Source organism: Nymphaea colorata, chromosome 1 (assembly GCF_008831285.2).
Source record: "Nymphaea colorata isolate Beijing-Zhang1983 chromosome 1, ASM883128v2, whole genome shotgun sequence".
Classification (NCBI taxonomy): Eukaryota; Viridiplantae; Streptophyta; class Magnoliopsida; order Nymphaeales; family Nymphaeaceae; genus Nymphaea; species Nymphaea colorata.
In genome coordinates, this window is record NC_045138.2 from 9,801,795 (window position 1) to 9,812,298 (window position 10,504).

Sequence of the window (10,504 nt, forward strand, 5' to 3'; positions counted from 1 at the left end):
GCACGACCGACTTTTTTGCGCATGTAATATTGAGAGTTCTAACGACTCTCAATATTTTACCCTCATTTCCCCATCAACGCCCTTACCCCTCTCCTCTCTCGCTGCATCACTCTCGCTCTCTCTCTATGTTGCTCGTTTTGTTGTTGTTCACGCGGCAAGGGCAGGAAGTAGAACACCTCTGCCTTAGAGCAGCTTCTCTGCGCAGCACCCACAGCCAGGTCCTCCTCCCCTCTCTTTCTTTCTTCTGCTATTGTTCCATTCTCATTCTCCCTGATCCTTGCTTTCCTTTTTTGTTTGTTTCTGCCGTAGTGTTTATGCAATCAGGTGTATCTAGGTTTTTGTTTTGGGCATGGCAGAAGAGTATCTAGGTTTCGGTTCTGTACATTCCACATCTCCCTTCCCCACCGATCTCCATTGTCTTGCAGGAGAGGAAAGGGAAAGGATTTCACTAAGAATGTAGGTCAGGTGAGGGAAAGAGCCGCTGAGAGAGACAGAGAAAGAGGGCGGAGATGGTGCTGCAATCATGCCTGAAATATGTGTTCCATCTTTTCATCTTCTGGGCTTGCTGCTCCAACTGCAGAACCTACTGCTATGGTGATGGGAATGGGTGTATCTGCTGGACCAATACCAAAAGATTTCTTTCAGAACAACACCATATCATCCTTGGAAGTGGCAGCATCCTTGGCACCGCCCCCAAAATACTTTTGGGGTCTGGATCAGCCAAGGGTTCCTGAAAGCAGATCAGTCTCTTCTAACCAAATTAATACTCCCATCAACATTGGTCTTGCTGATGGTGGAGTGCCTCCTCAGGTTGCTTCTCAACAGGCTGCAATTTCCCTCGAGTCCATTGGGCTTCCAGATGGTGGCATTCCACCACGATCTGTCGTTCCTCAGTCAGTGGCCCCTCAACCAGCAGCAGCTGCTGCTCCAGTGTTCAAAAGTGGTTGATGCCACAGTTGGCATTATGTTGGTCACATGGCTAGGTGGTCGTAACTTTTCTTGTTACTTTTGAGTGATCTTTTGTAGCATTTCCGTAAGAGGAAATAACTTGTGTTTTCCTATATTCTGATGGCAGTGCATCTCTTCATATGATTCATATGTTTTACATCTTTGAATACGTTCACATTCAAAGAAGAAGCGGATTATTAAATATATGAGCATATACTCCTTGAATTGACAAGATCAAGTAAGGATTCATGACAATGAGATGCCATTCACCATACCAAGAAAGATGCCATTAGTGTCCAAAATCCATGACAATTGCAAATTGACGAGTTCCCTTCTTTCAGAAAGCACGCACTCGGAAAGCGAAGCGTGAGGGTCGCTGTCATGTCACGTCACGAGCAAAGCCCTACGCTTTGCGAGTGCTTTCTGAAAGATCAAGGAAGACAATTTCTTGAAAGAAAAGGACAATGACCATCAAAATGAGTGCTGACCAACAACCAACATGGATGTTGGACACTAATGGCATCTTTCTTGGTATGGTGAATGACATCTCATTGTCATGAATCCTAACCTTTTTTGGTATTAATGTCATAGTCAGCACTAATTTTTTATGGAAAATGGCATTTGTTTGTCAAGTGAGTACTAATGGCATTGAATTGCAATGAGTTCTGACCTTGGTGAGTACTGATGACATACAAATGAGTCTTGACCGACTAACCTGTTTGGTATGGTGAGTACTGATGACATACAAATGAGTCTTGACCATACTTGACCTTTCCATAAAGTCCTGACTTTTTTTAGTATGGTGAGTACTGATGACATACAAATGAGTCTTGACCATTCTTGACGGGTTCCTAAAGAATTGCCAACCTTCAAAAGTACTAATGACATACAATTTTTGGTCATACTAATAGCATTTGTTTGCACAGTGAGTACTAATGGCATATTGGTCAAGTGAGTACTAATGGCATACAATTACAATGAGTCCTGACCTTGGTGAGTACTGATGACATATAAATGAGTCTTGACCATACTTGACCTTTCAAAAGAGTCCTGACTTTTCAAGAAAGTCCTGACCTTTCAAGAGAGTCCTGACCTTTTTTGGTATGGAAAATGACATTTGTTTGTACAGTGAGTACTAATGGCATTTTGTTGTACAGTGAGTACTAATGACATTTTGTTGTCAAGTGAGTACTAATGGCATACAATTGCAATGAGCCCTGACCTTTCAAAAGAGTCTTGACCTTTTCATAATTGGTCATACTAATGGTATTTGTTTGCACAGTGAGTACTAATGGCATATTGGTCAAGTGAGTACTAATGGCATACAATTGCAATGAGTCCTGACCTTGGTGAGTACTGATGACATACAAATGAGTCTTGACCATACTTGACCTTTCAAAAGAGTTCTGACCTTTCCTTCCATAATGAGTCCTGACCTTGGTGAGTACTGATGACATACAAATGAGTCTTGACCTTTCCTTCCATAATAAGTCCTGACCTTGGTGAGTACTGATGACATACAAATGAGTCTTGACCGACTGACCTTTCCATAACATTCAGGAAATCGTCAAAAGTGCTTCCAACTTCATGGAAAGGTTATGGAAAGGAAAGGCAATTATGGAAAGGTCAGAATTCATGGCAATGAGATGCCATTCATGCTGACCATACCACAAATTGTATACCAACCATAATTGCAATGAGATGCCATTCATGCTGACCATACAACAAATTGTATGCCAACCATAATTGCAATTGTATGCCATTAGTGCTGACCATACCAAAAAGCTCATACTTTGAAGAAGCACTCGCAAAGCGTAGGGCTTTGCTCATGAACTTGCTTTGCTTTGCTTTGCGAGGGCTTCTCCCACGAGTGCTTTGATCTTTCTTCTTCTACCTTTTCCTTCTGGGAATGGGCGGGCCTCTCGTGCGGAATCTATGATTGCTCTTTTGGCTTGCCTGACTTTTAGTCAGAGTCCTTCCGGGCCTAGCCCCGGAAACTTGACCGACCCTTCGTCTATTCTCGAGAGGTCTTGACGATACCGTTCTTCCGAACTGCCGTCAGTGTATTCGAGTCAGTCCCGACGGTGGAGTTCGATTTCGCTTCGATATTCCAGGGCTTTTCTTTGCTTTTTTGTTTACTTTTTTTCGAGGATCAAGGTGCAATTGAAAGTGCATTTGTCCCAGCTAACAGTGAGTCAGTCTTGTCCCTTTTGTTGGTAAGCTTTGAAGTCTGTCTTTTTCTCAACGCTTCTGATCTCTTCTTTTCTGACTTGACTCCGACTTTCGTTTAGCTTGCGCGAAAAGGAAATCTGTTCCGCGCGTGTCTTTAAGAAGTCAAGCCATTCTGTGCTCTTACTCAACTGCCAAGGACAGACATATGAACTACCTTGCCTCAGTGAGTCAGAGCGGAAGACTTGTCTCGTTCCAACAAACGGACGGGACCGTCAGAAAACAGAGTGTAGCTCTGAATGTACGGTTAAGAGCGGAGCAGATCCGCCGGACGGCCAAGCGCCGAACATACCTTGCTACAGTGAGTAGAAAAGAAGAGTATAGAGTTGGTTCTGCCAACGGTCAGACTTCTCCTTGAGGCGCTCGGAGAACTGCACTCTGACCTCTCTATCTCTGACCGACCTTCGGAAGGCATTCTAACGTTCTCACCGAAAGGATGATAAACTAACCTGACCTAACCAACCACAAGGAGGAAAAGCAGAAAAACCAACACTACGAGACTGGAACGACACCACACAGACTCTTTCGCTCTCGATACAGACAATGTTGGTATGGTAGTGAAACTGAGATCGAGCTCCCCATTACTCATCTATAGGGCACGGTAACAACAACTGACCACTAATCGAGAGAATAGGCGCTGCCTTCTCCGCTGAAAGCTTTTCACCTCCGCAGCTAGGAAAGCGGCTAGTTAAAGCAGCAAGTCTTCAGGCTAGCAAGCAAAGCTACTCGCCCCTGCTTAGTGAGAAAGAAATGACAGGCAAACTTCAGAGTCCACTCAAGGAAGGCGAGACCGGATTCGACTTTGATGCGCCGTCAAGTTCCATCTACTATGCTTGACTACAGGTTGTGCCCGGCTGATCCGCTTTCTGTCTGTCTTTTGAGATGCCCGGCTATCCACAGCTCATTCAAGGCTCCACTAGCTAAAGGAAACTGCCCTTGCTGCTGCAATGGATATGCCATCAGGCCGTTTGCACCAGAGGAAGAGTGCGCATTAGCTGCTTGAAGGGGAGTGTAGAGAGGAAAAAGAGAACGTCACTCATTCGGGAGGAGCAAGTTGAGCGTCTTGATCTCCTTTTCATAAGCCTATGTAGGCTTGCGTAGCACTTGCTCTCTCCGAAGAAGAGAAGGCTCGCTCCGAAGTGGAGAAGAGTTGTCACTCGCAGCTCGCCTTCCTTGAGTCTCGCTTCGCAGCTCGCTCCTACAACTTCGCTCGTAGGCAACACTCGCAGCTTGGTCCCTCTCTTTCGCGACACAGCGAAAATGAGGAGGGATGGAGGATCGGGACAAAGGAAAAAATGGAAGCAAATCGGTGAGAACTAGGCTTGGCTTGGTTAGTAGTGCCCGCCCATTCTGTCTCGCCTTTTTTGGGCGGACGGGGACCGTCGAAGAAGTGCCTCGACGCGCCGCAGCCACTACTTTGACTCCTTTGATGCAATTATGAACTCAATGGAACTTTCTCGATTCCAATGCAACTTCTCCTTTTGGGGCTGACATAACAAACTACGCGAGCCTCCCGACGAAGCCAACATCAATCCTATCCGAATGCAAAAAATAAAAGGCAGTTTCATTATGGTGGTATACCAGCCGCCTGTTCCGGAACTTCCAGTTCCAATCAGAGCATATGGATCCGTAAATGGATTTGTATGTATAGCTACTTTGGTCGTGCTCGTCGTTTCGGAAAAAAAGTATCTTCTTTCTGGGAACATGGTCAACCATAAATTCTGATGTTCGCGATTCTTCATCCACCGATGCAGAAAATGATCCAGTTTTCCATTCCCATAGGAGGCCGGAAAGTGGATTGGCAACAGGTCGGCACGAAGTGATTCATCATGCTCAAACATGAGCCGATTTTGCGTTAAGGACAGTTTATAGATCATCAAATTCCCACAAATTGAATGAGAAGTGGGTCCATGTAAATGATTGAGACCTCGCAAACAACAACGCTCCAAACCCATATGGAGTTCGAAACCCAAAGGCAATCGTTGAGTGAACTGTATCTTCTTCGTGTTAGTTGACCTAAGCCGCACCATTACTGCTGGGGTGGGGCTCGGCCTCCGAACCGTACATGGGACGAGTTTCTACCTCATACAGCTCGGGCCGAAGACCGGGGGAAGTCAAGGAGAGATGGGGAGACCCAGCAGCTGCCAGTCGGGACAGACAGGAACCCCAACAATTCCAAAACCGACCCTATAGCGCCCTATAGTCACGTTCCTTCTATGGTCCATGGAGGGCGGGCGGCTAAGACGCCCTATAGTCATTGGGGCGTCTGACCAATCGGCCAGAGAGATCCGCTCGTGCCCGCCTGTCCCTCCATGGAATGGCTCTCTTTTTTATGTTGCGCCCCGACCCGAGTCCCCACGTCAGCTTTTCTCCGCCCGCAACCCATTTGCCTTTGCCAACAACATGAGGGCCGTCCCCTTCATTCTATGCTGACCCCGGCCCGGGCTGGCTTTTTGGGAAGCCCGTTCCCACCGCGCTCATGGCCCGACTGGCCTGCCAGCGGTAGTGAGAATTCTCCCGTTCCCTGATCAAAGGGTTGGTTGGATGCGGGATCTACTCCACGAGGAGCGGTACAGACATAGATGATATCATCACGACCTCTCTTTTTGTACCGCTAGGGATGCTTAATGCCACTTCGCCAACTGGCGTTACCTGCGCTTTCATGTCTCTCTGTGTGGTCAGCACTGGGTGTTTCCGAGCAGCGAGGCTGACACCCATTCGCATTAGTTCATCCATTTGTCCTTACCCTTATGCACGAATGTGGGAATCAGCCATCTTCCTATCAAGGGGAAGGAGTCAACTGAGCATCTCAGCGGCGGGATTGAATACCCGGATCGAATCAGAGTTCACGCCGCCCGCCCTGAACAAATAGGAGGCGCGGGCCACAGGTCGCACATAAGCAGCCGCTGGGTCGCACGACAGAAGAACACCCAACAGACAGATGCACACTCCTCCATGTTCAATAGGAAGATTCATAGGAGCTTTTTGGTAGTCGTCGTGACCAACTGCCACCCGAAGTCGGCTCGTTGGTAAGGCGAGAGCTTCAAGCCCGATTTCTGGTGGCACACCCCCCCACAAGCACCACCCGACGAAGGGGTGACAGAGAAAGCTACAGGCCCAAAACCTTCGCCCCTTCTTTCGTCATGGGGGTGCCCTGGGCACCTCATCTTTTCATTTCGTCGTTGTCCGTGAGGCCGAAGTGTTTGGCGTTTTCTTCTCTGCGCCCGCTCATGCTTCGCTGACCTATCGCGTGGTAAAAAGAAGAGGGTACGAAAGAATAGTAAACAGAGCACACCGCGAAAAGATTCTAAATAGGAACCCATGGATTCGAGAAGAAGGAAATGAAGAACGGGAACGAAACGAAATGCAGCGTTTCTAGCTCTAGTTTCGGATGAGCTTCTCCCCATGTTGTCTGGTAATAGAATAGGGCGGCTTGCTCTGACCAACACTCCACTTTTGTCTCCGTCCATGGAGCGTATGAATTTCCTGGAATGTTGATAGACCAAAAAAGGGAATGAAGGGATAGGAATAGGAATTATCGTACCATTGGAAGAAGGGGCACCTGTGGGAATATCTCTACTGACGAACCATTTCAAGAGTACGGGTGCTGCCGTGCCACGAGGCACGACCATGGAAGTAATGAAAAAGAAGAAGTTCTGTAGTTGGACCATCTGCTCTATCCGTTCGATTTTCGCTTCTCCAGAGAATGAAGATGAGACGCTCAAAATGAAAGTGTTTGCAACGCATACCGAAAGGGTGGCTCAAGGCCGACCATTAATGACTAGTTCGAACGCCAGGAGCGGTCTGATCAAAGAAGGTCAGGTTTTTCTTTGATGGTATGAAAGACAGAAAGAAGACGTTCAAGCTTTGAGACATTTCTCATCGTTGAAAATGAGTGAAACAAAACCAAACCGAGCCCTTTTGTTGGCTCCAATTAGAGTGCGAAAAGAATGGATCCCAACATCCGAGCCCCCTCATTCTTGGAGTTTGAGTCTTTGAAGGGGAAGAGCAAAAAATGAACATGGCAGAACTGTTTGTTGCTTGCTCCAAACCTCCTGTTCTTTCCTTTTTGAGTAGAGGGAAAGACAGAGAACGAATGATTGAGTGCTCAGGTTCGTTTGGCAAGTGAGGTTGGGCAAGGGTAGTAGTTAGATGTTGGTATCGAGATGTGGCTATTCCAACTCAAGATTAGCAATAAGCAAAATAGTGATCCATCAGAATAGAGTTTTCCAAAGATGGAGGCACCTCATTCATTTTCATTATCAGGTAATGATCATCAAGGAGAGTTGGGGCGCTCCATTCTTCCTTCTTCCCGCGTATGTCTTCAGAAATGCCAGCATGAAATGAGTGGGACGTCCCGCCACCTGCTTTTTCCTCTGTCTTTCTGATCCTGTTGGTCAGCTGCCAACGAGCAAGAAGGAGTGACGGCTCGCTCGTTCGGTAGTTGCATGCCAAACGTGTCTTCGGAAAAAACGGAAGTTCTATGAAGCTGGGGTCAAGGAGAGTTGGGAGAGGTAGAACACAACCAATATGAGGGGTAGGCTGGTCATTTTCCCACCCATCCCAGGACGGCTCGCCTAGTTGCGTGGGTGAGCCAGGGGGCTTGGGGATCAGAATCAGGGAAGATGTTTCTACCTAGTCAAAGGAGTGGGAAGGGTGGTGTAGGGGGGAACGAATTCTCTCTCATTATCCAACCTTTCGGGTAGGTTAAGGAACAAGAGAGCGCTTGAGCTCCGATTCCAGAATCGAAGGGCAGAGCAGCAATAGGTGGGTCTTTCGCCTACCGAACGAGAACCCAACCCCCCTGAATGAGCCATCGTTAACAGAAAGGATGGCACCGATGGATGATGTTTGTTCCCTCACTCGCTGGGTTGTTCCCCCTATAGGATTGAGAGTCGCTCCTCCCTATAGGAATCTATCGCAGTTCCTCGTATAGAAGTAGAAGGCCCTGATCCGCCGACCCTGAACTACTGAGATTATGGACAATAGAGATGGCTGGGTTTCCCGTACTCTCTGATAACAACTGTACGGATGGATTGGTCGGGAGCCGTTCCCCTAACCTTCACTCTAGAATTTGAAAGGCACCACCACTAACACGAGGGCGGAGGACCGATCATTGCCTTGATCTCCGGCCATGAAGAAGATCTTCCTCCCGGCGAGCACGGCCGTGCCATGAAGGAAACGAGGTTGCTTGCTCTCCGCCTCCTTATCAGAACGTTGCTTACGCAATGCAAGGCCCTTCGTAGCAGCCAAGGCCACCATTAGGTTCTTCGATTTGTTCGGAAAAGAAACGAGAGACAAGAAAACATCTTTGATGACAATGAAAAGGCACAATCTCAAATAGACCAAGATCAAATTTCGGGTCATTTCTTGGTGAACATGATCTGGAATAATATCTTCGATCCCTACTAAAATGTGCCAGAATAAAGAAAGAACAGGTAGGGAAGTGAAAGACACTTGGGATATGAGAATCAAAGGAGGTGGGAAAGCAGCAGTCATTCTTTGGAAAAGCCCGGTTCTCTTTGTCTTCGAGCTTTCATTCCTCAATCCACTGATTCGTTCTTTCATATACCTCCCCACCAATAGATAGAGACAAATGGGAATAACCGAACCACGTCTACGAAATGCCAGTACCATGCAGCTGCTTCAAAGCCAACGTGATGCTCCTTGGTCAGATGACCCAGATATTGGCGAATACCACATACGATCAAGAAAAGAGTACCTATAAGAACATGAAAACCATGAAAGCCAGTTGCTAAGGAAAAGGTAGAACCATAAATACTATCCGAAATAGTGAAAGGTGCTTGGTAATATTCCATTCCTTGAAAGCCAGTGGATACTAGAGCCAGTGAAACGGTAGCTACTAAAGCGTAAACTGCTCGTTTTTCCTTCCCCGCGAGTATAGCATGATGAGCCCAAGTTACGGCAGCTCCGGATGAAAGGGGAATAGGGGTATTAAGAAAAGGGATTTCCCAAGGATCTAAAACCCCAATCCCTTTTGGGGGCCAAATACCTCCGATCTCTACCGTAGGTGCCAAAGAAGAATGAGAAGAAGCCCGAAAAAGAGCAAAAAGGAACATAACCTCCGATACGATGAACGGAATAGAACCATATCGAGGTCCTAATTGTACGACTTTGGTATGATGCCCTTCCAACGTGGATTCACGTAGAACATCGCGCCACCATACGAACATGGTATATAGGATAAAGAGAAGGCCCAAACTGAGAAGTGTTGCACCCCCTTGAAATGAGTGCATGTACATCACACCTCCTACGGTGGTTGCCAAAGCTCCGAGTGAACCCAAAATAGGCCATGGACTTGGATCTACCAAATGATAAGAATGCCTCTGAGATGAAATCATAAACCACTTTGCCACGGTTTGATGTCAACCCTCCCTTCACCCCCATCCCCTCAAGTGGTCAAGAAGGGCCGGGGCCTCTCTTTCTATCTGACAGGACAAATCCAATAGGAAGGGATGGTTCTTTCATTGCATTGATATCTTCAAAGATATAGACTCTCTCTATGTGAATCAATCGTTGGTTTGACCAACGAACGGAGTGGGCAAATTCTTGGAGCAAAAAGCATTCGCATTTGCGTTAGGGCTTGATTTGCTCCTGATGGTTGATGGTTCGTGCAGTTATCCGAATGAATCTGAGGCTCGCTTCTCCTCCCTCTCTCTCTTTTAAGATCAAGACCGCGTTCTCATCCACCTTCCTCATCTTCGGTGCAAGCCACATGGCTACCTCCGCTGTCAAGCGGGATCAAAGCTCAAGTGAAGGGGGGGGCCCACCTCACCGACGTCCAATAATGAAGTCGAGTCGAAAATAGCGACTGTGTAGAAGGCGTTGATCAAATGCGGAATTTTCCCTGTGGCATTCAAGAAGTTGTGCAAACAAACAAAGAGAGCTCATCTGATTTGACACGATTCTGCCCCTCCGAAAGAAGGAAAAGGTGTTTTGAGTTCCACCTTCACAAGAAGAAGCCGGGGGCCTATCCGCTTTCCTTTCGGTCAGCTGCCCCTCACCCGCGTGACAGGACTTTCCGTCAATCAATCAAATATACATCAAACATTGACTTCTCATTCTTTGTTTGTATCAAAAGAATCCCCGACACTACCTCTTTTCGATCCTTCTGGTTTCGAAGAATGTCAGAAATGTATGAAAAGCCTTGACCCTCTTCTCTGGACTCTCCGCTTGGAAAAGATCCAGGACGGAGGAGAGTGCTCTGGAGTTGGCTTGATCAACATGAAAATCTTGAAGATGTAGCAGAGTAAGAGAGTTCACAATCCCTTCTTTCTTTCTTTTTCAATCAGAAAGGATCGACTCT

At 47.1% G+C, this 10,504-nt stretch overlaps 1 protein-coding gene across 1 annotated transcript; it reads right to left on the bottom strand.

Annotated features, from left to right (window-relative positions):
* Positions 1–8,600: 8,600 nt before the first annotated feature.
* LOC116261463 (cytochrome c oxidase subunit 3) lies at positions 8,601–10,215 on the bottom strand. Its single transcript, XM_031640237.2, has one exon. It carries the CDS (start codon positions 9,537–9,539, stop codon positions 8,742–8,744), a length of 798 nt encoding a protein of 265 aa, XP_031496097.1. The 5' UTR covers positions 9,540–10,215; the 3' UTR covers positions 8,601–8,741.
* Positions 10,216–10,504: the final 289 nt, after the last annotated feature.